The sequence below is a fragment of the Lampetra planeri genome, chromosome 23 (genome assembly GCF_965212315.1).
Source record: "Lampetra planeri chromosome 23, kcLamPlan1.2.h2, whole genome shotgun sequence".
Lineage (NCBI taxonomy): Eukaryota > Metazoa > Chordata > Hyperoartia > Petromyzontiformes > Petromyzontidae > Lampetra > Lampetra planeri.
The window spans coordinates 11,207,293-11,228,221 of NC_136129.1; the positions used below are offsets into that span (position 1 = coordinate 11,207,293).

Consider the following 20,929-nt stretch of genomic DNA (forward strand, 5'->3'; position numbering starts at 1 on the left):
CGTGGAGAGTGCGTGGAGTAAGTGTCGACTCGAACCGCTCGCACTCTGACGAGAGCTGAGCCGAGTACATCGGTGCTGAGGGTTTGTGGTGAAGGCTGTGGGCGGCTAATCCCGCACGGAGCAGTGACAGCGGGCCTCCCAGCCCTCCGCACCATCGATTTACGGTGCGCGTCGTCGTCTTAGAGAAATCCGCGGGAGCCTTATCCCTGTCGTGCGCAGCTCGACGTTACGGCTGCTGTAAGTGACTGAATGGACCCTGAATCCTCATTTGACACGCGACCCTGCAGACGATGCTAGTGGTGATGGTGGAGATGATGACGATGGTGGCGGCACAGTAGGCAGCACAGGTGGCGCATCTGCCAGTCAACACGTGGCACTTGGGTCAGTCCCATGATCTCCTGCTAGCGATACTTCGACACTTCACGGGGCCTCAAAGTGCATCTAGCCTGGAGCAAGTGCCGTGGAGACGTCACCGCTACTTAGTCGCGATGGCGGCTGTTGTTAGTGGGGATGATGGTGGTGATGACAATGTCAACGAAGATGTAGGGGACGTTGGGGCGATGAGCACACGGGATAAAACGAGCCACATTGCTGCACTCTCAGAAGGCCGCATGGCTGATGGGACGTGTGGAAAATCCCTGTATTTTTTACGAGTAGAGACAGACACGTGGAGGAGGCGAGTTGTGTGCTTATTTGTGTAATGACAGGGTTGCCACCTGTCGGCCTGAAGGGGTAATCGCGGTTATGGGCAAGTTACGTAATAATGTCTAATCATGAGGGGGGCGTCTCTGCTGGGGTAAAGGTGAGAGGCTGAGTCAGTCGGGAGGCTCCGGGAACCTGCTCGAAGGTTCGGAGGCGTGGCTGGAGGCGGGGCTTGGCCGCGCCGGGGTGTATATAAGGGGGACCGAGCTCGAGGTTCTCTGCTGTTGCATGCAGGTCCTGGCTGCGTCGCTGCTCGCCGTCATCCCTCTGCGTCGTCCGGCTACGTGGCCGATCTTCTGCAAGGCTCTCATCGTCACACAGCTGTGTAGGTGGACACCGACGCTGGGGTTGCGTAGAAGGGTCGGCTCTGTGTTGCTACGTAGAGACGTTACATCGATGTATCGCCCAAGGTTGTGCTCAAAGTGTGAGAATAGAAAGGAAGACTTCTACGCGACGTGTCTCGGAATTGGCTCACTACGATTGTATTGTTACTTTCCACACCGCCCCTCGTGGTTACTTTCACCACATCGTCAACAACACTGGCGTCTTGAAAGGGAAACGATATAATAGGCGACGTTTTGGGCAATGGCCCTTCGAGCCATATCGCTTATTTACCCTGAGCTCTATGGGCCACTCCGAGAGCACCTGGCTCACAAGCCGCCAGTTGCAAAATCATGCCCCTTTGCTTATTTCTGTGCCAAGTTGTCACACATGCTCAGAGTCAACGTGTTCTGATTATATTATCCATGAAAAAGGCAGTGTTATTGACGACCGTGTTGAGTTTGATGTATGTGCACCACTGCCAGCATCACTAGATCACTTGTGTATTGGTTCACTATCATTGGTTCAAGCAACCCGGACTCTGCTGACGAGACACTCAATGTCGAAACCGGTACAGAGTGTTCTTGTGTTGAACCAATACTCCTGATAGTGTGCACTCCCAGAAGGTATTGTTGCTTAACGGATGTTTGGAAAATATTGCGTTGGGACAGCTGTGTGGAGGAGGCGGATCAACTGCTTGGTTTCTGTGTCGTTTACATTCTCCACGACGACGTTGATGAGGGGCTCGTGACAGGCGGAGTGACTGCTCGCCCCGTTCCACGAGGTCGTGTGGCTGGGAGAGGAGCGCACGCAACAGATGGGAACTCCATCCGCGTGTCCGGCGTGAAGTCGCAGCAATATACAAAGTTCAACAATGCAGCAAATAGAAATCGGCGCAAAAACAACCATGTTACAAAACAAATTTAAAGCACAAACATTCAATGGAATAAAATAAACCAACGTGCCCTCGTGGGTGGCGGTGTGGTGGAGTCTCCACGTGACCGCCACTTTACAGGCCGGCGCCCCCCCCCCCCGCTAGAGGGAGAGGGGGGGGGGCGTCGTGCGGAACCCTCCTGCGGCAGCACTTTGCCCTCGGCGCGGTTATCTCATCTCCCAAGGCGAGCACCTCCGCGCCATCTGCAGTCGTTCTTTGCTGGGTTACTCATTAACTGGGACCGTGACAACACGGCCCCATCCGGCGGCCCATCCCGTGCCGCCCCCCTCGGGCCACACACGCGAGGGACGCGCCGCGGGAACGGAGCGCGCAGCCATGGGCGCCGCGGCACTGGCCACGCTGGGGTGGGCGACGCTGGGGTGGGCGACGCTGGGGTGGGTGACGCTGGGGTGGGTGACGCTGGGGTGGATGCACGCCGGGGTAGACGGAAGGACGCCCGCCGTCTATACCATGAACGTCATTCTCATCGTGGATAACAACACCGCGTGGTCGATGAACACCGTTCGTCCCGCCATCGAGCTCGCCATGGATGACGTGAACACGAGACTGTTAGCAGGTGAGATCACGGCGAGGCACACCTGGGGGCAGCACGCACACCTACACACACCGCAGTGTGTGTAGAGGGGCGTGCGCCGGAGAAGGGACCCCGAGTTAGACTCCAGTCCCCGGACTGGAGTCCAACTCGAGCGCGATTCGGCTTCGTGGAGATGCGACCGTAGCGCCGCGTCACACGGATCCGAGTGTCCTGCCACTCACTCTGAGATGACCCCCCCCCTGCGGCAACGCTCCCTGCCGCAGCTGCTGCCCGCCCCGCCTGGCACGCGCGCCAGGCGGCGACGTCTGCCCCACCCAGCAGCGGGAGAGCAGCGCGATATGGGGGGTCACGTCCCCATGTTGTCTCTGGGGCTGGGAGGGTTCGGGGGTTCACGCTTGCTCACTGAGTCGGCACCATATGGGGTGGCAATTGCTGCAGTGCCCACCACGGGCCGTGCCCACCGCAGTCACGCTGAGAGAGAATACCCTCGCCGCTTTTTCGACTCGCTTCCTGCTTGTGCTCATATTCCGTGCGTCCTCGACATCACGACGTCTCTATCGCAAACACCACTGCGCCCCTGTCTTACTCGAGCTACTCTACTTTTGCACGGCTCCCACGGTCGCCGTGCTCTCAATATTCATGATCGAGAGATTACACGCTGCGAGGGACACGTTTTGAGCATTGGTACCGATCAACCACGTGTGGGTCAGGAACCGTAATGGGTCAAACGAGTCATTCCCCTACCTCGGGTGCTTTGACTAATCGTCGCAATTTATCGTCTCGTCGTGTTTGTCGTGTTTTTATTTAGCCTGCGTGGCACCATTCGCATTTAAATAGAAACTGCACGAATCGATGTTAACCTTGGGGTTTCACGCAGCTGTTCACGTCGTGCGCCAGGATACAAATAAACTGCGCGACATTACCCCCCGCGCAGTAGCCCCGCACGACGGCTCGTGTCAACAGCTCGTAATAGGCGCGCTACTGGCAACAGCAGGGGCACTTCGGCCATAAACCAACTCGCGTGCGGGTTCGCGTTGCTACCTGCCCCAAGACCTGGCCCACTGCACGCTTTCAAATCCGATGTCTTACCACGAGAGGGAAACAACTCGGTGACGGCAAACGCGTCAGCATTCAAGTTTATTTGTTAACTCAGGCGAGAGCTCAAGAGACTGGGATGAGTCTTAAAATAATAGAAGCACAATACATTAAATAAAGCATAACAACAAACCAAATATAAATCAGAGCAAAAATAACTGCATTCCAGAATAAACAACATTTAATTTCCAGTAAAGAGAATCGGCACTTGAAACCCGTTCACGGTTTAATGAAGCGATAGGAACATCAACTCCGGGTGGTCACTGCACTTCGTGCATAAACACACCAGACCATGCATCCAGCAAGTGACGTGTTCATCCAGAATATTTAATCTCGCATCAAACTGTGATGCAGACGGGAAAGTAAGCAAAGACATGTTTGAAGCGATGAAATCCCAGGAGTTTGCGGCATTCACAGGCAATGAAAGCCAACTGGTCAACAAAGCGGCGCAGACAACACTGGCTACAAGGAAACGAAGCCACGTATCTGATCCACGTCACAGAAAAAAACAATTAAGCAGATATGATTCCCTAAAGAGATCAGCTGGCAGAAACGTAATGGATTATTACATCTGCATGTGTGGACTTCCGAGTGGTGCCCTATTCGTTTGCATGGGTTTCCTCCCATACACCAAGCACGCATTCCTGGAATCTCCCGATATAAACCCTTCTCGATAAAATATTGTGTTGATTCTCTGTGAGTATTTCCTGCATTAAAGGCATTGTTATAAAATTAGCAACATTTATGGGGCAATCAACAGAAACGAGGAATTGCCACTGAGAGCGCAGGGATTGAAATGGGAGGTGGGCACCACCCCTGCGCTCAGTTTCTCACTGATCGCACTGAACACCGATCGTCATCTTACGACGCTGCTTCCCACTCGTGGTGAGATACAAAGTGCGTTGGTTTTGAAAATGTGCAGCGACACTAACCTGCACACGAGGCGGTTTATGACCGAAGTGTCCCAGCTGTTGCACCTCCAATTAGCACGGTTGGCTGCATACGGTGCGAAAGAAGCTCAATGTACATCGACACACGCAGCAGAAAGAGTTCTCTCGCGCGCTGTCGTCTCACGCCAGGCACGGGCGTGAGGCTCAACGCAACGTTTGACTGCTACAGCTCCGAGTGGCTGGAGAGCAAAGCCTCGAGCTGCGAGGACACGGACTGCGAGGCCAGGGAGCTGGTCAAGGCGCTCAAGGTGAGGAGGACGCCTCGAGGCCCGACACGCACACAGCGCCGCGGCATCACGCGGCAGAGAGTCACGGTCCCCATGCACGCGCGTCTGACGAGGCCGCCTCAATCACTGCAAGGCAGGAAGCAGCGATGGTGCAAGACATCTCTCATGGATGCCCCTACATCTCCAGCTCTTTAAAGAGGGCCCTGCATGACCAATATTAACACGTTGTACCCGAATAGAGACGAGGATGTAATGGATGGAAAAAGAGCCAGGAACGGGAAAGAGATGGGAGACCGGGATAAAAGTCCCCAAGATGGACAGAGAGGGCATGTCTCAAGATGAGCATCAGAAAAAGAGAAGGAGGAGTGCCAGGCAGGAAATCGAGGAGGAGAAAGAGTGACTGGGACGAGATGTCGGGGATGAGAGGGTGATGAGAGGAGGACGGAGCGAACAGAAGTGAGTCGCAAGGAGGAGCAGCGTCCGTTTTCACCGGGGGGCGGCGGTGAGAGTGTAGGGAATCAGTGGGAGTGGCCTCCCACAGAGAAGTCGCATATATGGGAGGCTTGAGCTGGATCGATACACAATTAAAACATTGTGATTTTGCCCAAGGCAGTTCACGGGATCACGGGACTCTGCGTCTGTGTTGCTGCTCCAGCGATCACCTGCACGCACCGTGCCCTCTGGATGTTTATGAGGATCTGACCTCACGCGTGAATCGCAGGGCCTTGCGCATTTGCCAGCGAATGAACTGGAGGCTTTCTGGTTGAGTGCTATTAAGGTCAGGCCGGAGCTCTGCGGCTGCACTGCACGGACGTTGCGGACGTCATCGGCGGAGTGGGGGACTTGAACGCGGTGGCCCCCTTCTGGCTCCAGCCCCTCGCTGCCCCCCTTTGTCTTCCCAATGCAATGTTGGCTGATTACCTTTCAGCCCCCAGCTTTTCTGTCGCCCCCAACTACGACCACTCTTTATCAATACATCTTGCTTTGCTGCATCAAAACTACTCCACGTACAATAACAATTCTTTATTTCAAATTGTCATGCTATGTACAATTTTATAATTGCTGTAAAACACCTGGGTGAAGGTGCTATATTAATATCATTAAGATAAGAACATACATACGTACAAGTGGTATTGGCCAAACATCCCAATTTTGAAAAATCACCTGCTTATTACTCAATTAGGATCACACACTAACCATCGCCCCATAATTTGACAGCCTGGCAGTCTGTTATGCTGTATATCATGATGTAATCACTGTATATCTTAGAGCCTTTCCTCGGCCAACGACCGGATTTGGGAAAATAGTCCAGGTAGAGGCGATCAGACTTGGCTCTGCTGGGCTGAGGTCGCACAATAACTCGTCTGTGCGGCGGGGTGACATTCGTAAACGGTGCAGCACCCCTTGACACTCACTCAGCAGCGCTGTCTGTGTGCTCCTCACCGCAGGCCAACGATCAGCTGGGATGCGTGATCGTGGGCCCGTCCTGCCAGTACTCCTCCTACTCCCTTCTCAGGTGCGTGCGTGTGTGGAGAGAAAGGGAGTGGTAGTGCTGATTGTGGCTGGGTTGCAGCTGTCACTGTGCTGGACGGTGTGTCGAGCCCACGGGCTGTGTGAACGAGGCCCAGCTCCAGCTCCTTTATGGTTGGGGTGGGGGGGTAGAGCTGTTTAGTGGGGGGCCACCATAACTGTGATATTCACCACCAAGGTGAGCGAGCTGCGTTTTACTAAAGTGGGTGCAGGGCCCACCGCAGCAGAAATGAAGCCGAGGCTGCGCTCTTGCTTGGGAACATCTGTCGTCGTGACGGCCGTGAAAGGGATTTGTGTTTCCTTTGTAGGAGCCGTCGAGACGCTGGCCGTGCCTCGCGTGGCGAGCGGTCTCCGTCTCGGCGGCGGCCACGCACGCGGCCTGCAGGCTGGCGCCGCAGAGGCAACTGCGAGGCCTAATATTTGAATAATTCCTGGGCCTCTCTAAGGGCGACTCCGCTTTAAACGAAAACCTGGTATAGAGTGTAAAACATCAGCACTGGCGAGACAAAGGCAAGCCCGACGTGATGTTGGCCACCCAACAGACTTAGTGAGGCTCTCCTGGGTAAATAAGCTTACATATATTCTTTGGGTCTTTCGGTAAAGTCACGTAGATAGGTTCAAAGAAAATAACAAAAAACTACGACGTTTCGATCACAACACAAGCGATCGAAACGTCGTAGTTTTTTGTTATTTTCTTTGAACCTATCTACGTGACTTTACCGAAAGACCCAAAGAATATGAATTCGTGCAGTCGCGAAAGCTTTAAGTCAAGCTCACGTATTTTATGTATTTAAAGTGTGACCGTGACCCGGACGCGTGCGGCTGTCTGCGCCAGGTCCCAGAGCGTGTTCAACCGGCCCGTGATCGCGGCAGGCAGCTTCGGGCTATCCACCACCTACAGCGCCATCCTGAGCCGCACGCTCGTGCCTGCCACCAAGATTTCGACGATGCTCACGCGCCTGTGGGCGCACACGGACGCGCGCAAGCAGTTCGCCTGGCGCACGGCCATTGTCTTCACCGAGGGCAACAACGACGCCAACGTCTGCTTCTGGTGGGCCCCGCGCTCGCCTCACGCCGCCAAGGCAGCTTGCTGCCCGTGTACGGCCCTTCAGAGTCGGTGGTAGGAATTCCACTGCTCTATGGTTGGGGCGAGTCTATCCAGAGGACAACCGCCATTGATCTTCCCGCAAAGTGGTGCTCGTTTACTCATTGTGTCGACCCCGGAAGGAGAGGTGATGATTGGCTGAGTCGATCCTCAAACGGGATTTTAATTTGCCACCTTGCGACTGTGATCCACTTGTTCCACCGCTCGGCCGCCTGGCGGGATCAGCATTGTGAGTTACGTGATGTAAACAGTAAATATGATAAACTTTCACTGAAGCTGGATCCTCTTTGTTTCCGAGGGAACCTGCGTTATAAATGTGATTGTCCGTGCCGCCGCGACTCTGTGTATGTGTCTGCGGGTGAAGGTACCTGCAGGCCCTGCTCGAGAACGTGCAGGGGCCCCTGGGTCAGAATTTCATGTCGCTGCGCGGGCTGCTCGGCAAGGACCACGTCCTGGCGCTCGACACGTTCGCGCGCTTCAACACGACGCTCAGCGGGACGCGGCACAGCAACGGTACCGCGGGGCGGGGGTGCCGGGCGTGCGCCCACTCCGTAGCACGGCACGTGCCACCACGCCGAACTCTCCGCGTCTCGTGACCCCGCGATCTCCGCCCAACAGTGATCATCATGTGCGCCAGCCTGACCCGGGCGGAGGAGGTCATCAAGGGACTCGGGCACTTGTCTGCGGACACGCGCGAGCAACTGGTGTTCGTGGTGATCGACCTGTTTGGGTGAGCGTGCCCTGGGGGGTGGGAGGGGGGGTCACCACGAGGCGCCCCCCCATACGGGGAAAGCTCTGCACTGCCGGATCCGTCGGCTCCTGGCTCGGGGGGCTGGGTTTTAATTCGGGCTGCTAAAACGTCAACCCACTGGCCGCTGCAAACCATTTACTGTGCCGGGAACTGGTAACCGATTCCTGTGAACCGTAGGGAATGCGCTGATCGGCTCGTGCTGATGTACAAACTGGCGTGGTTCATTTGCTCCCGAATCTCAGTTAAAAGGTAAAGGTGCATCCCTGCAAGTGCTCGCTCAATCCACTGCTGGCAGAAGGGCCTCCACTAGAGGGAGCTCTAGAATGTATTTGGTCGACTCTTGAACCAAGGTGCCTCCCTTCCCCATCCCCTCTCCCCCGCGTCGTCCCTCTGCCCCTCTCTGCCCCCCATCCAGCCTGGACTACTATAAGACGTACGAGAACCACAGCTCGGCGTTGGAGCGAGCGCTCATCGTGACGCTGCCCGAGAGGCAGGCCACAGCCTTCGGCGAGAAATTCAACCTCACCGTGAGATGCGAGCGGCAGCGCGCGGCAGTCGCACCGTACTCTGCGCACTCCTCGGCTCTCGCCCCGTAACCAATTATAATGCTCTATCTCCGATTAGCACAGCTGGCTACGTGGGGTTGGCTACGTACGGTGTGAAAGAAGTTCAACAAACATACATATCTAAATCAGCTCAAGCTCCCGTAAATCACGTGACTTCTGTGTGACCATCCCCCCCATTCTGAATCCCTTCCCTCTCCTCACCACCCCTTGTGAAAACAGACACGGCTCCTTCGTGCAGCTCACTGCTGTCCGCTCCTTCTCTCTTCGCCCCCTCTAATCATCACCACCCTCTCATCCCCGACATCTTGGCCCTGCCATTCATTCTCCTCCATCTCCTGCCCGGTGCTCCTTCTTAGTCCTTGCTGCTAATCTTGAGCTGTGCACTGTTTGTCCGTCTTGAGGACTTCCAGCATAGCTTCCCTTTCCTGCTCCTCGTGTGGACTGTCTGTTGACCTTTTGTGCCACCACTTTACTGCCCTTTTCGTGCTGTGACACGTGGACAAAGTTTGATTGACTATGCTTGATATTCATGCCACACTTACAACGCAGGGCTATCACAGGGCTTTATGCATTGCAGGTCACAACAACAACGCAACCACCACACTGCTGGTCACAACTCCTTATTTCTGTAATCTGAACCTCTGTGTGTGGTGTGAACCTGGTCTCTGTGCTCGCTGTACTCTTTGTGCTCCGTCTCTGTGCTGCAGAGCAACCACTTCGTGGTGGGCTACTACGACAGCGTGCTGCTGTATGGCTCGGTGCTGCGCAGGGGCCTTGAGCAGGGCAGCTACTCGTGCAGCAGCGCGGACGCTCACAGCTTTCGAAATCTGCACTTCCAAGGTCGTTGCTAACACACGACCCCACGGCATCCTGCAGTGCCACCGCGTAGAGACAAGGGTAGTTGTGTTACCGGTAACCGCGTGAAGAAAATGGTTAAACCTGTTTCATCGCTTGTATAGAGACGTCTCGCGCATTTGGTTATTCACTGGGATTGGAAGGCAGCTGCTGCTATCGCAGCGGCGGTGCGGCTGTGAGCAGTGCGCCAGACTCAGAACCCATAGGTCGCCGGTTCGATTTCATCTCCTGGTGTGTGACGGGACAGGGGCACGTTGTGACGCGTCGCCCCATGTGACGAGACAGGGGCACGTGGTAACACGTCGCCGTGTGTGATGGGACAGGCCTGGAGGAGGAAATCTATCTCGATGAGAACGGCGACCGGGACACGAATATTAAGATCCTCAGCCTCCGCGGCAACAAGGTTCCCCCTCCATATGCCAGCACCAGAGGCTGGCGCCGAGTTGCCAGCCTCATCGCTCATTTTTCATCAGAAACACTGCCTTAAAAGAAAACAACGGCCCTTCTTCATGGCATATGCGCTTAATCAGGGCCATTTCCTGAAACGTCACCAATTGCATATTTATTTTATTTACTTTATCAACATTTTTGATGTGCAGTTCATTCCAACGATCGACATGCGGTCCGGCGCTATAAGTCGTGCTCGAGTTAAAGAGCTCATTGCTGGGATTGTTCTGGGTTGGCTAAGCTTTTGTCAAAAATGAACACGTGGTGGGTTGGTAAGAGGAGGTGGGGTAGTGGGTGAAATGTGGGAGGGCAGGGATCTGCGCATGTTGGCTGGAGGTGATCTAATACAGTGTACAAGGTGTGGAGTGCTCTTCCTTTTAAGTAAGTGCTCATAGCGCATTATGTGCGATGAAGAAGGGCCATTGCCTAAAACGTCACCTACTTTATACGCAGTACTTCCCTTACGGCCACGGCGTTATTAATGAATGTGTTGAGTTTTATTGTTTTTGTACTTGTGCACCACTGCCAACACAGCATCACCACATAGTTTAACTCGTTTGCAATTCCACCTTTGGTCATCACCAGCGATATATTCCACTGTCTGCCGATGTGTACGCGTGGCGTGCACATTTACGTGCGTGTGTGGCCGAGTGAACGCTGCATCCTCACTGCGTGTGCGGCGCTTCTCTCCGTGTGTGCGGGGATAGTTTGAGGAGGTGTGGGACTACTCCACGGGCCTGGGCACCTTCCTCCTGGCAGAGAACGTGACACTACCCTGGCTGGGCAACCAGCTGCCGGACGACACCCCCAATTGTACGTGCCCTCCCCCCTCCACCCCTTGCCACCCCCCACTGATGAATTAGCTCCTTGGGTCATAGGGTGTGAAAGCCTGCTCTTGTCAACTGAGGTCGCCACCCATCCGGGTGTGACCCGGTACAGTCCAGTAATTGGCTTCTGCTGTATTTGGATGGCAGGGATTGATTTGTACCAAGATCTGGTGCTGGTGACTGTGTTCAACTCCGTCGTAGGAGACTGCACAATGGTGCTGACAGGCCCAGGCCGACTGAGATGCGTGTCCGGGCTCACTCTGCATGGAAGAGGTGGCGACCCTAACTCACTACTCCAGAATGTCCTATTTTTCACGAGATGCGTTAGTCCCAGTGTTGTTGTTGGGTGATGGAAGCTACATCATGAGGCACTGGATTGAATGACTGTGTGAATGAGATACCCCATCCCAAGGTAGTTTCTTGATGAAATATATTCATGGGAAGTGATTACAACAATACAATTGCACTGCTCACTCAGCGTTGTCGTGGCCCTTCCCCTTAGTTGCCTGCTCCACTTCCCTTTATTTGCCTCATGTTGTCCGCATTCTTTATTGTCATCTCGTTCCATCCTCTCCTGGATGGGTCCCGTGGGCTGTGCGTTTGCCATTCAGCGCCGAAGATGATGGAGGTGGTGAAGATCGCGCTGGTGGCCGTGTGCAGCCTCCTTTTCCTGCTCTTTCTCGGATTCATCATCATGTGGAGGTGACGACTTCTCATGCCATTCCAAAACCACCACAACCACCATGAACACCACTATCCACCACCACCAACAACAACAACCACCATTCTCCACTAAGTGGCGGTGACGTCACCACGATGCTTGTGCCGGGCCATGTGCACCTTGAGGCCACGTGAAGTGTCGAATGCCCGCTGGCAGGAGGTCACGGGGCAGACCCAGGTGCCACGGGTCGACTGACTGAGACGGCTGCCTGATACACCACCTGTGCCCCCTACTTTGCCAACTTGCTGTGCTTTAGCCACCTGGCGCTTCGCTCGTTGTTGTGAGCGTTACTCCTCCTCCCTCCGTTGTCATTGGAGGGCGACTGCCTCCAACTGCCCGGTAGCATCCTTCAAGAGCCTCCTCCTCATGGTGGCAGAAGCCAGAACCGGTCCACCGGACCTCCTGAATACCACAGAGATCCAGGTGGCACCCGATCCAGCTTCTGACAGAGGAGTGGCAGCCTTTCCTCCGCAGTGAGCGTTCGAACATTCCACGTGGCCATCCGAAGTGGCTTTTTGTTGTTTCTGGAGGAGCCCTGAGGGTAAGGTTTCAGTCTCCTGGCTCCACCAAATGGGGTTTGGCCAGGAGACATCATAGACGCCTGTCCCCCCCGGGGCCTCCGGCACAAGCTTAATTGAAGTTTTAAATTGTGGTAAACTGGTAACTAATTGAAGTTGGTGGAGTTACCAGCCCCTCGCACGCATCCAGAGCCCCCATTTGGCTGCTGTGGTGGTTACAAATGCCATGAGGGGAATGGCCAATCTAAATTGGCCCTCCCCTCACGGCACTGCTCACCACAGCGTTGCCGTCCGGCAGCCAACGAGGAGGTAGGGGGTTGTTTTTTCCAGACTACTTCCACCACCTCCACCATCACCACAAACACCACCACCGCCACCTGACCACCATCACCACTGCCAATGCTGACTCCACCACGAACACCACCGCCACCACCACCGCCACCATCACTACCATGAACACCACCACCACCGCCACCATCGCCACCATCACTACCATGAACACCACCACCACCGCCACCACCACCGCCACCATCACTACCATGAACACCACCACCACCGCCACCATCGCCACCACCACTGGCACAATTACTGCCGTGACTGCCACTGACACCACCACCAAGAACACCACCACGTTCACCACCGCCACCACCATGAACATCACAATTACCACAAACACCACCACGATTACATATTTCATCACTACCATTACCACGCTGCCACCCGACCCTCAGGAAGTATGCAGTGGAGAAGCAGCTGAGCAGACAGCGATGGGTGATCCCCTGGAGTGAGCTGCAGACTCTTCCTGACGACGAGGCTCATCTCACATTCGAGGTGCCTCTCAGTAGACACCATCGCGACGGCCACACGGCACTCGTGGAACGTGGCGCTCAAACGCCACGGGATTCGTAATGGCACGGAATGTAGCAAGATCCAGCACCAACAATTGCCTAAGTTTTGTGGTCCTATATTTGATGTTTGGCCAGCCCTACTTTTATAGAGTTTATACCAGGGGTCTGCAACCTTTAAGACATAAAGAGCCACTTGGACCCGTTTCCGAAGGAAAAAATAAACTGGGAGCCGCAAAACCATTGCAACATTTAAAACAAATATAACACTGCATATATTGTTTCTTACCTTATTGCTATATACAGGATCGTGCAGTCAGCTGTCAATCTGAATTAAAAAAGGACTTTTTCACTTAACAATGTAAAATATATTTTTGCAAATTAATAGCTAAATTACCTGGTTAATGGGATTTTTGCTCCTGAACCTCAGTGCACAGTGTCTGCACATCAGGGCTGTAAGACGTCACCTTCATTTTCACACAGGCTTGCAAGCTGTCATCTGTGAGGCGTGATCGATGTTTGTTTTTAATATAGTTCATGTTGGAGAAGACCTGCTCACATACATATGTGGAGCCGAAGATCGACAGGACTCCAAATGCATACTTTTTCATGTTTATATAAGTGTTGGGGATGGCATTCCATGTTTCGAATACAAGTTTGTCCTGTTTGGGAAGGTTTTCAATATCACTCCATTTATGATTCTGAGCCAGAATGGCCTTCTGACGGGCAACATCCTCAAGAGTAGCGGTCAAGCATTTGAACTTGGACACCCATATATCTTTGTCGGCTATATCGGCCAGTTCCATCTCAAGATCAGGTTGACTTACACCTGCAAATGCAGTCATATTCAATAGGGATGGATCGATCGCCAGGGGAGTGACAGGGAAGGATAATGTCGTTTTTTCCTCTCTGAACTCACAGAATCGTTTCCCAAACGAACTTTGCATTGTGGTGATTGCAGACTTGAAATATTCCAAATTTATCGTATCATGACTTTGTTTGAACTCTCTCAAAGAGGGAAAGTGAGACAGTGTACCTCTCTGTAAATCTTTGACAAACACTGTCAACTTGCGCTCGAATGCCAAAACCTCCTCCAGCATGTGCAGGGCTGTGCCTCCTTTCCCCTGAAGGGTTGTATTTAGCGTGTTTAGATGTGCTGTCATGTCTACCATAAAATGTAATTTTTCCAGCCACTCTGGCTGTTCCAGCTCAGCAAAGGTGAGCTCTTTGCTGCCCAGGAAGGTTTTTACTTCTTCCAAACATGTGACAAAGCAACGGCAACGTTATTGCCTGTCACCGGGCGGGCAGTGTGGAGCGGAGCGGCGACCTGTCAGCAGCGGCAACGCCAGAGCAGGTGTCACAGTGCGCCTCCTCCCCTCGCTAGCATCCGCCCCGGAGCCGCGGTCAAGGTTCAAAAGAGCCGCATGCGGCTCCGGAGCCGCAGGTTGCCGACCCCTGGTTTATACATTAATGTGGCTCGCTGGGCTTATTCTAAAATCTCACTACAGGGAGCACACCGCTCCAACCTCCACATTACAGCCTCACAGAGGGAGCACACCTGTCCAGTCTGGGAGTGGCTGTGCTGTTCCCTCTGCAACATTGCGAGCATTGTGCCGTTGCGTGTGCCCAGGTGCGAATAGAAAAGCTGAGCGTGGATGGGAGCCACGGCCCGGTGCCTCCGTGTGCGCCGTGCTTCCTCAAGCGCAAGTATGATAACAAAGTGAGCTCCGCCGGCACGGTACGGCGCCACACAGCGTCTCTGCTGCGAATCAACACTAGCAGTTATCATCGTCATAACCATCATCATCACCATCATCAGCCGTGGCCAGTTCACAGATGATGTCAATCCATGGAAAGATCCACGCCATTGAATACATCTGTGGATTGAACAAGTTGCCATGGTGCCCCCTGGCGATACCACAGCCGCGTGTGTGTGCCAGCTGCATGTCCCGGCGCAGGGCACCCATGCAGGCGCTCGCCAGGCTCAAGGCTGCTTGGCTTCTGAGATCCAGTGAGATCGGGTGCGTTCACAGGGATTGCATCGTAGGGAGTGAGAGCCCGGTATCGTCACTGGGGTCACCACCTGTCCGCGAATTGGCACCTGCTGTGTGGATAACGTGGCGGCCCAGAGTTGTCACTCAATGAAAAACGGATGGAAATTCTGCTCAGGGTACAACATCCTCTGCTTGCATGGAGGTTCTGTCTAGGCCTGCACAGGGGCAATCTAACTTCGTGTTGCGTCTCTATCTGACTGTGCAGTCGCTGCGTTTTGTACCCGAGTGACTTGCGCATCTGCCATTCACTTGGGTCAGTTAAACCCATAACACCTGGGTTTGTCCCGTGACCTGCCAGCAGCGAGCCTTCCACACTTCACATGGAGTCACCACGTGGCCTGCCACAGGCATCGTGGTGACGTGGCCACGTAGTGGCGACTGACGGCTGCTGCTGCTGTTGATGGCGGGGTGTGTGCCTGTGCATCCGACTCAGGTGGTTGCTCTGAAGCCGCTCTGCCTGGCTGAGAAGGACTTCTCACGACCACAAAAGCTGGAGCTTAACAATGCAAGTTACTGTCCCTCATTCACACAATGCATGAGGAGACTCACGTCACGAGGATGAATACAACTCAAGACTGCTGGCAATGACGGAAGTTTCAGGGCATTGTAGTTTCAGAACATTGTAGAGTGGAAATGTGCACACAAGAGCAAACACAATGATACATTACTTACATGAAACCCACGCTAGAACTTACTGCAAACAGTACAAACAATAAATAAACTACTTACATTAAAAACAACAGTGTAACAGATGTGTAAATGTGTCGTGTATACAGCCTCAGATATAACGGAGCTTAGCTATAGCATTCATTGCAATAGTGGCAGAGGTTTCTAGTCTTGAACATAGGAATACGTTCAGGAGCTAGATACCAATGTCGTGGCCCGCTGTCCAAGAGAGTGCTTCAGGAGAGAGAGAGTTGGTTTAGTTTTGTTGTTCTTCCTCTGTCGAAGGAGCACAGGCTAAGGTGGTTGACAGTGTAGTCCATAGTTTTGGTTGCATGGCCACAGTCACATTACCGTGGCTTGTGTTTTTAATTTTCCATTTATGAAGGAGATGTGCACATCGGCCTGTTGATATCGTGATACGGTCGATGGTACGTATATATGTTGACCTTCTTTAGCACTGTACGTAGCCAACTGTGCTAAGTGATGAGGAATGTTCAAGCCAAGAGGTGTGATGTTGAGGCGTTCATTACGGACATCTGCATTGTTCCACTCTGTTCTCCATCGTTTTTCTTGATCTGGGTGAGATTCTAGGATTCCACATGATAAGTTACTTCAGTGAGATATCATTTGTGGCCAGGTCGCTTCTGAAAAATAACTATATAGCTCAGTGGGCCTTACCTGGTATAATAAAAAAATAGTTTATATTGGCAGAGGTAACACTGCAGCATGGCCTTTACACACACATTGCTAGACAAGGGAAATGTGGAATATTGAGATCGGTTATGAGGACATTCCAGAAGGTGGGTGCCGTGCAAAAGGTCGTGGAATCAGGCAAACAGCAGGCCATGAAGGTGCACACGTTACATCGCATAACACCAACAGAGTCGTATTCTCGTGCGACACGAAATGTGGATTGATTTGCGGGCGTCTGATTTTGTTGACGCATGGTGCAGTTGGTGGCTCTGGACTTTGAGAACCTGGTCAAATTCTATGGGACGACAACGGACGTGGGCGCGACGTACGCGGTGGTGGAGTTCTGCAGCCGCGCCGCTCTGCGGGTGAGTGGGGCTGCCCCGCCCCTCTCGCCCTGCTGAGTCCTCCGCCTGGGCGGACTTCTGAACGCAAGCAACAGTGGCAGCGCTGAGCACAAGGCGTGATTGGCAAATGGCTTAAAGTGAGCGGTGTGCACAGTGTGAGCGATGCTCTGCACGTGCACTCGGGATTGAGTAGGCATGGGTCTCGGTTGAGAAGTTTTTGTGATTGTAAGAAACGTGTTGGGTTTTCGTTGTATGTGTGCGATTGAGGTTATATGTTTGTGTGTTTCTAGACATGTGACGAAGCGTGTCACCAGTTCTTGGCAGCGAGACAGTGAAAGTGATGTCATGTTAGTAACATTACTTCCCCGTTCAGTATTATCCCAAATACTTTTCTATCTTGGCCATATTTGCGGGTCAATCCAAAACTCCAGAGAACACCCCTGGCAGATGCTGGGAGCACGCAGCGTGTGCACTTGCAGGAAGAGGACTACTACCGGCTATACCCAAACAGTCAAGAGTGAGTTATCGCTCAAATAAGCATTGAGGCATTGGCGCCAATATTTTTTTTACAGCCCTGGGACAGTGGTGGTTATTCCACGTTCCTATGGTAGGGGCGAGTCTATCCATAAGACAACCACTCTTGGCTTCCTCACAAAGTGCTGCTCATTTCCTCCACCCCAGAGGGATGATGATGATGATGATGATAATGGGTTGAGTCAACCCCCCCCACCAGGTTTCGAACTCATGGCCTCCCGATTGCGAGCCGCTCGCTCCACCGCTGAGCAGCCGCTGGCCGGTGACCACCAAGCAGACCACCACATGTTATACAGAGGCCACGACTACTGAACCAAGGGGGGCATAACCCAAGATGAGTGGCGTCTGTCCACGGAAGCCAATCTGCTACACACGCATCTCACTCGGCCTCCTCCTTGGCACTGCTATGCACCGTGGCGGTGCGTGTGGCTTGTGTGGGGAGCAGGACATCCTGGACGACGATGTTGCGTACCCTGAGGAGACACTGATGGACTGGGATTTCAAGGTTTCGCTCATGCAGGACATCGCCAAGGTAAGGCGCGGCGGGGCCCGCGGGCACCTCGTGCCAAACCCGCCTTCGTTCACCACCAAATTGACAACGCCGCGCTCCGCTCTGCATTGCGGAAACAATCACGCGTGTCGCCACGGAGAACACAGGCAGCAAAATAATCACGAGCAGACCCTGCGCCTCGTCCCTCCCATAGCTGTAGCTCCACATAAAGCTTTATTTAAAGATACCATCAGCCACATGGAATTCTGGAAGCACATAATTTCAGCAGCATTGGTTCAGCACAAGCAAACTACGGACTGGTTTCGACATTCAATGTCTCGTTAGCAGAGTCATAATAGTTTAACACGTAGTAGGCTTTCGTGACCAATATCATCCACAATAGAGGTTGTTTTGGGTTAGATCACGCACATATATGAATGTGTCGCGATCTAACCCAAAAAAGCTTTATTATAGAGTCTTAATACTCCGAGTTTCCCGACGTCTGGGGAGTTTGGTGTTGCCGCACATTATACCGGCTTTCTTTGACGCTGATTTAAATGTGAATTGTCTACTCAGTCATTTTGTTTATATCCTCCACAATAACACTGGTGAATATTCTGTGTTGTGTATTTGTGTCGAACCAGGACCCATACAGACAGGGTCCATGCCTATACCACCTAGCAGTTCACCAGCATTGACTTCAGAAAACTTGACTGCTGATAAGGCACTGAGTGTTGAAACCAGTCCAGAGTTTTGCTTGTGAACAAATGCTGGTCCCATAAGGCCGTGTGGCTGATGGGATGTGTAAGAAATACATTAATATTTTATGTGGAGGGACGGATATCGAAAGGAGCAGGTGCTTACTGTCTGCTTGTGTATCTTGTTTTAGAAACCACCTACGTATTATGTTACCCAGACTCGAAACATTCGCCCCACCAGCCGTTAACGCCGCCCCTCGTGCCCCATCTCCCCACATCCGGACGGCGCGGGGGCAGGGCATGGCCTACCTGCACTCGAGCAAGATCACCGTGCATGGGCGACTCAAGTCTACCAACTGCGTGGTGGACGGGCGGATGGTCGTCAAGATCACGGACTTCGGCCTGGTCTCCCTGCGCGATGACATTCGTGGTGAGCGCGATGAGATTCGTTCAGCGAGCGCGCCCGTACGTTTCCGTGAAGTGGACGGAACCTCGACGACTGCTCGCACCGTGGAGAATATCAAGAAGAGAATGTTCTTGATGACAATGCTCATGATGACTCTGTGCTGTGTATTGTCGAGGTTTGTGTCGAACGAGGACGCATGGCTAACCGAGAGAGGGCCCTTGCCTATATACATCAGCCAGTTCCCCAGCATTGGTTCAAGGAAGCCTGACTGCTAGTGAGACACTTAATGTGAAAAACTGATTTTGAGTTTTGCTTGCACAAATCCAATGCTGTTGAGAAAATTCACTCCCATAACGCCATATGGCTGATGGGATCTGTAAAAAACACTAATTCCTTATGTCGAGGGAGAGATAAGGGCGAGTTCCCTTTTTTTGGTTATGATATTGTGATTTGCTGAGGGTTCGGGTCATAGTGGGATTTGTGTTCTCAGCTCCTAAGAACAAGGTTTCGATGGTGTCCATCGGCAAGGACGAGCCCATCATAGAGACTCAGGCAAAGGTAACACGCAGCCACACAGCTACAACCACCCCAACCGCACCGCCGCAACCACCCCAGCCACGTGGCTTTGCCCGTACCTAACACCTCCGTTGCAACTGGACTCGTGTCTGCCCCGCACCCCAGCCCAGCACAGTGCACGCGCTGCCCCCCGGCACCCCGAGGCTGTGGACGGCCCCGGAGCTGCTGCCCCTGCGGGCGGGGGCCTCGCAGCGGGGCGACGTGTACAGCTTTGGGATCGTGCTGCAGGAGATCCTCTACCGCAGACAGGTCTTCTACATCCAGGGCAGCTCCCTCACCGATAAGGGTAGGGCCACGTTCACACCACGGACAGGCCGGGTGGGTTCACACCATAAGAGCAGACAACTCACACCTTCTACAGGAGGCACATTGTCTGTTTGGTTATTTTGTTATTTATAATCTCGACAATGCTCATTCATATTCTGTGTTGTGTATTTTAGAGCTTTGAATTGAACCAGGATACATATTTAATCGAGATAGTCGCTGCCTATAAAAATCTAGGAGTTCACCAGACAGATATGGAAAGGAGGCGACTTGTCTGCTTATTTATTTTGAGATGACCATGGAATCTCAGAAACGTCACCGGGTGTACGTTCCAGATATTGTGGAGCAGCTGCTCGGTGGGAAGGTCTTGCGGCCTACACTGGACATGAATGACTTCATCCATAAAGGTGGAGGTGAAGAGGTGAGTTATTTTGCGTGCCGTGGTTTTATAAAGTGATTTCATGATGTTTCCACTTCTCTCTTGTGTTTCAAATGTCAGAGTTCTGGCTGAAATAAGCATTGAGGCATTGGTGCTCATCTCCTGTTCACAGCCCTGAGTCATTGGTGGAAATTCCACATTGCTATGGTGGGGGCATGTATCTCCATAGGACAACCACTGTTGACTTTCCTACAAACTGGTAGCTAATGTTATTGACCCTGGAGGGAGGGATTTTGGGCTGAGTCAACCACGCAACCATGCTTTTAACTTGCGATCTTGCAATTTTGAGCTGCTTGCTCCACGGCTTAGTCACCGGGGCCCATGTTCATGTTGGAGTTGAGCTCCACGTCACACAGAGCTTCCAGTTTTCCAAAAACCATGGTATTTGGGTAGAGAAAGTTGGATGGAAAACTTGTGTTGCTTCCTTAAAGAGTTGATCAATGAGTTGGGTGTGAGCCCAGGACATCTTGACAACGTTCTGTCTGTACTAGAGCATCGGACACCAAAACAGAACGTGCTGACTGACGACCGTCCCTCTCCACAGCTCTGCGCAATGATCACCGACTGTTGGGAGGAGGTTCCCGATAAGAGACCGGACTTTCGTAAAATTGAGGGCATTTTGCGTCGGATCTCAATGTAAGTTTCCAGGTGGCTCTCAACCTGTTTTGTGAGTTAGGGGGGACAAAGCTCTCCTCTCAAGGTCGAGACGTCATCGCAGCCTAATCCGCTGATGCTACCACCACCACTGCACCTCATCGCAACCAACATGCTCCATCCTCCTCTGCAGATTCCGCAAGTGCTGCGCATGAGGCACG

General features: G+C 53.0%; 1 protein-coding gene across 4 annotated transcripts in view; it reads left to right on the plus strand.

The window, feature by feature from the left end:
* Positions 1–2,068: 2,068 nt before the first annotated feature.
* Positions 2,069–20,929, plus strand: part of GUCY2C (guanylate cyclase 2C) — a 33,467-nt gene continuing 14,606 nt past the window's right edge. The window contains exons 1-22 of one of the 4 annotated variants that reach the window (XR_013587276.1): positions 2,069–2,534; positions 4,688–4,806; positions 6,234–6,301; positions 7,151–7,366; positions 7,785–7,933; positions 8,039–8,150; positions 8,587–8,698; positions 9,445–9,577; positions 9,916–9,995; positions 10,747–10,852; positions 11,014–11,139; positions 11,478–11,568; positions 12,837–12,936; positions 14,581–14,670; positions 15,438–15,509; positions 16,624–16,728; positions 17,687–17,773; positions 18,727–18,859; positions 19,326–19,393; positions 19,517–19,697; positions 20,011–20,096; positions 20,659–20,750. Coding sequence is in view for 3 of the 4 variants with exons in the window: in XM_078605290.1 (XP_078461416.1) it covers positions 2,294–2,534; positions 4,688–4,806; positions 6,234–6,301; positions 7,151–7,366; positions 7,785–7,933; positions 8,039–8,150; positions 8,587–8,698; positions 9,445–9,577; positions 9,916–9,995; positions 10,747–10,852; positions 11,014–11,139; positions 11,478–11,568; positions 12,837–12,936; positions 14,581–14,670; positions 15,438–15,509; positions 16,624–16,728; positions 17,687–17,773; positions 18,727–18,859; positions 19,326–19,393; positions 19,517–19,697; positions 20,011–20,096; positions 20,659–20,750 (2,567 nt within the window). In the remaining variant the exon portion in view is untranslated. The remainder of the gene's footprint in view (positions 2,535–4,687; positions 4,807–6,233; positions 6,302–7,150; positions 7,367–7,784; positions 7,934–8,038; positions 8,151–8,586; positions 8,699–9,444; positions 9,578–9,915; positions 9,996–10,746; positions 10,853–11,013; positions 11,140–11,477; positions 11,569–12,836; positions 12,937–14,580; positions 14,671–15,437; positions 15,510–16,623; positions 16,729–17,686; positions 17,774–18,726; positions 18,860–19,325; positions 19,394–19,516; positions 19,698–20,010; positions 20,097–20,658; positions 20,751–20,929) is intronic. The other 3 variants (XM_078605290.1, XM_078605288.1, XM_078605291.1) reach the window with 3 other exon arrangements.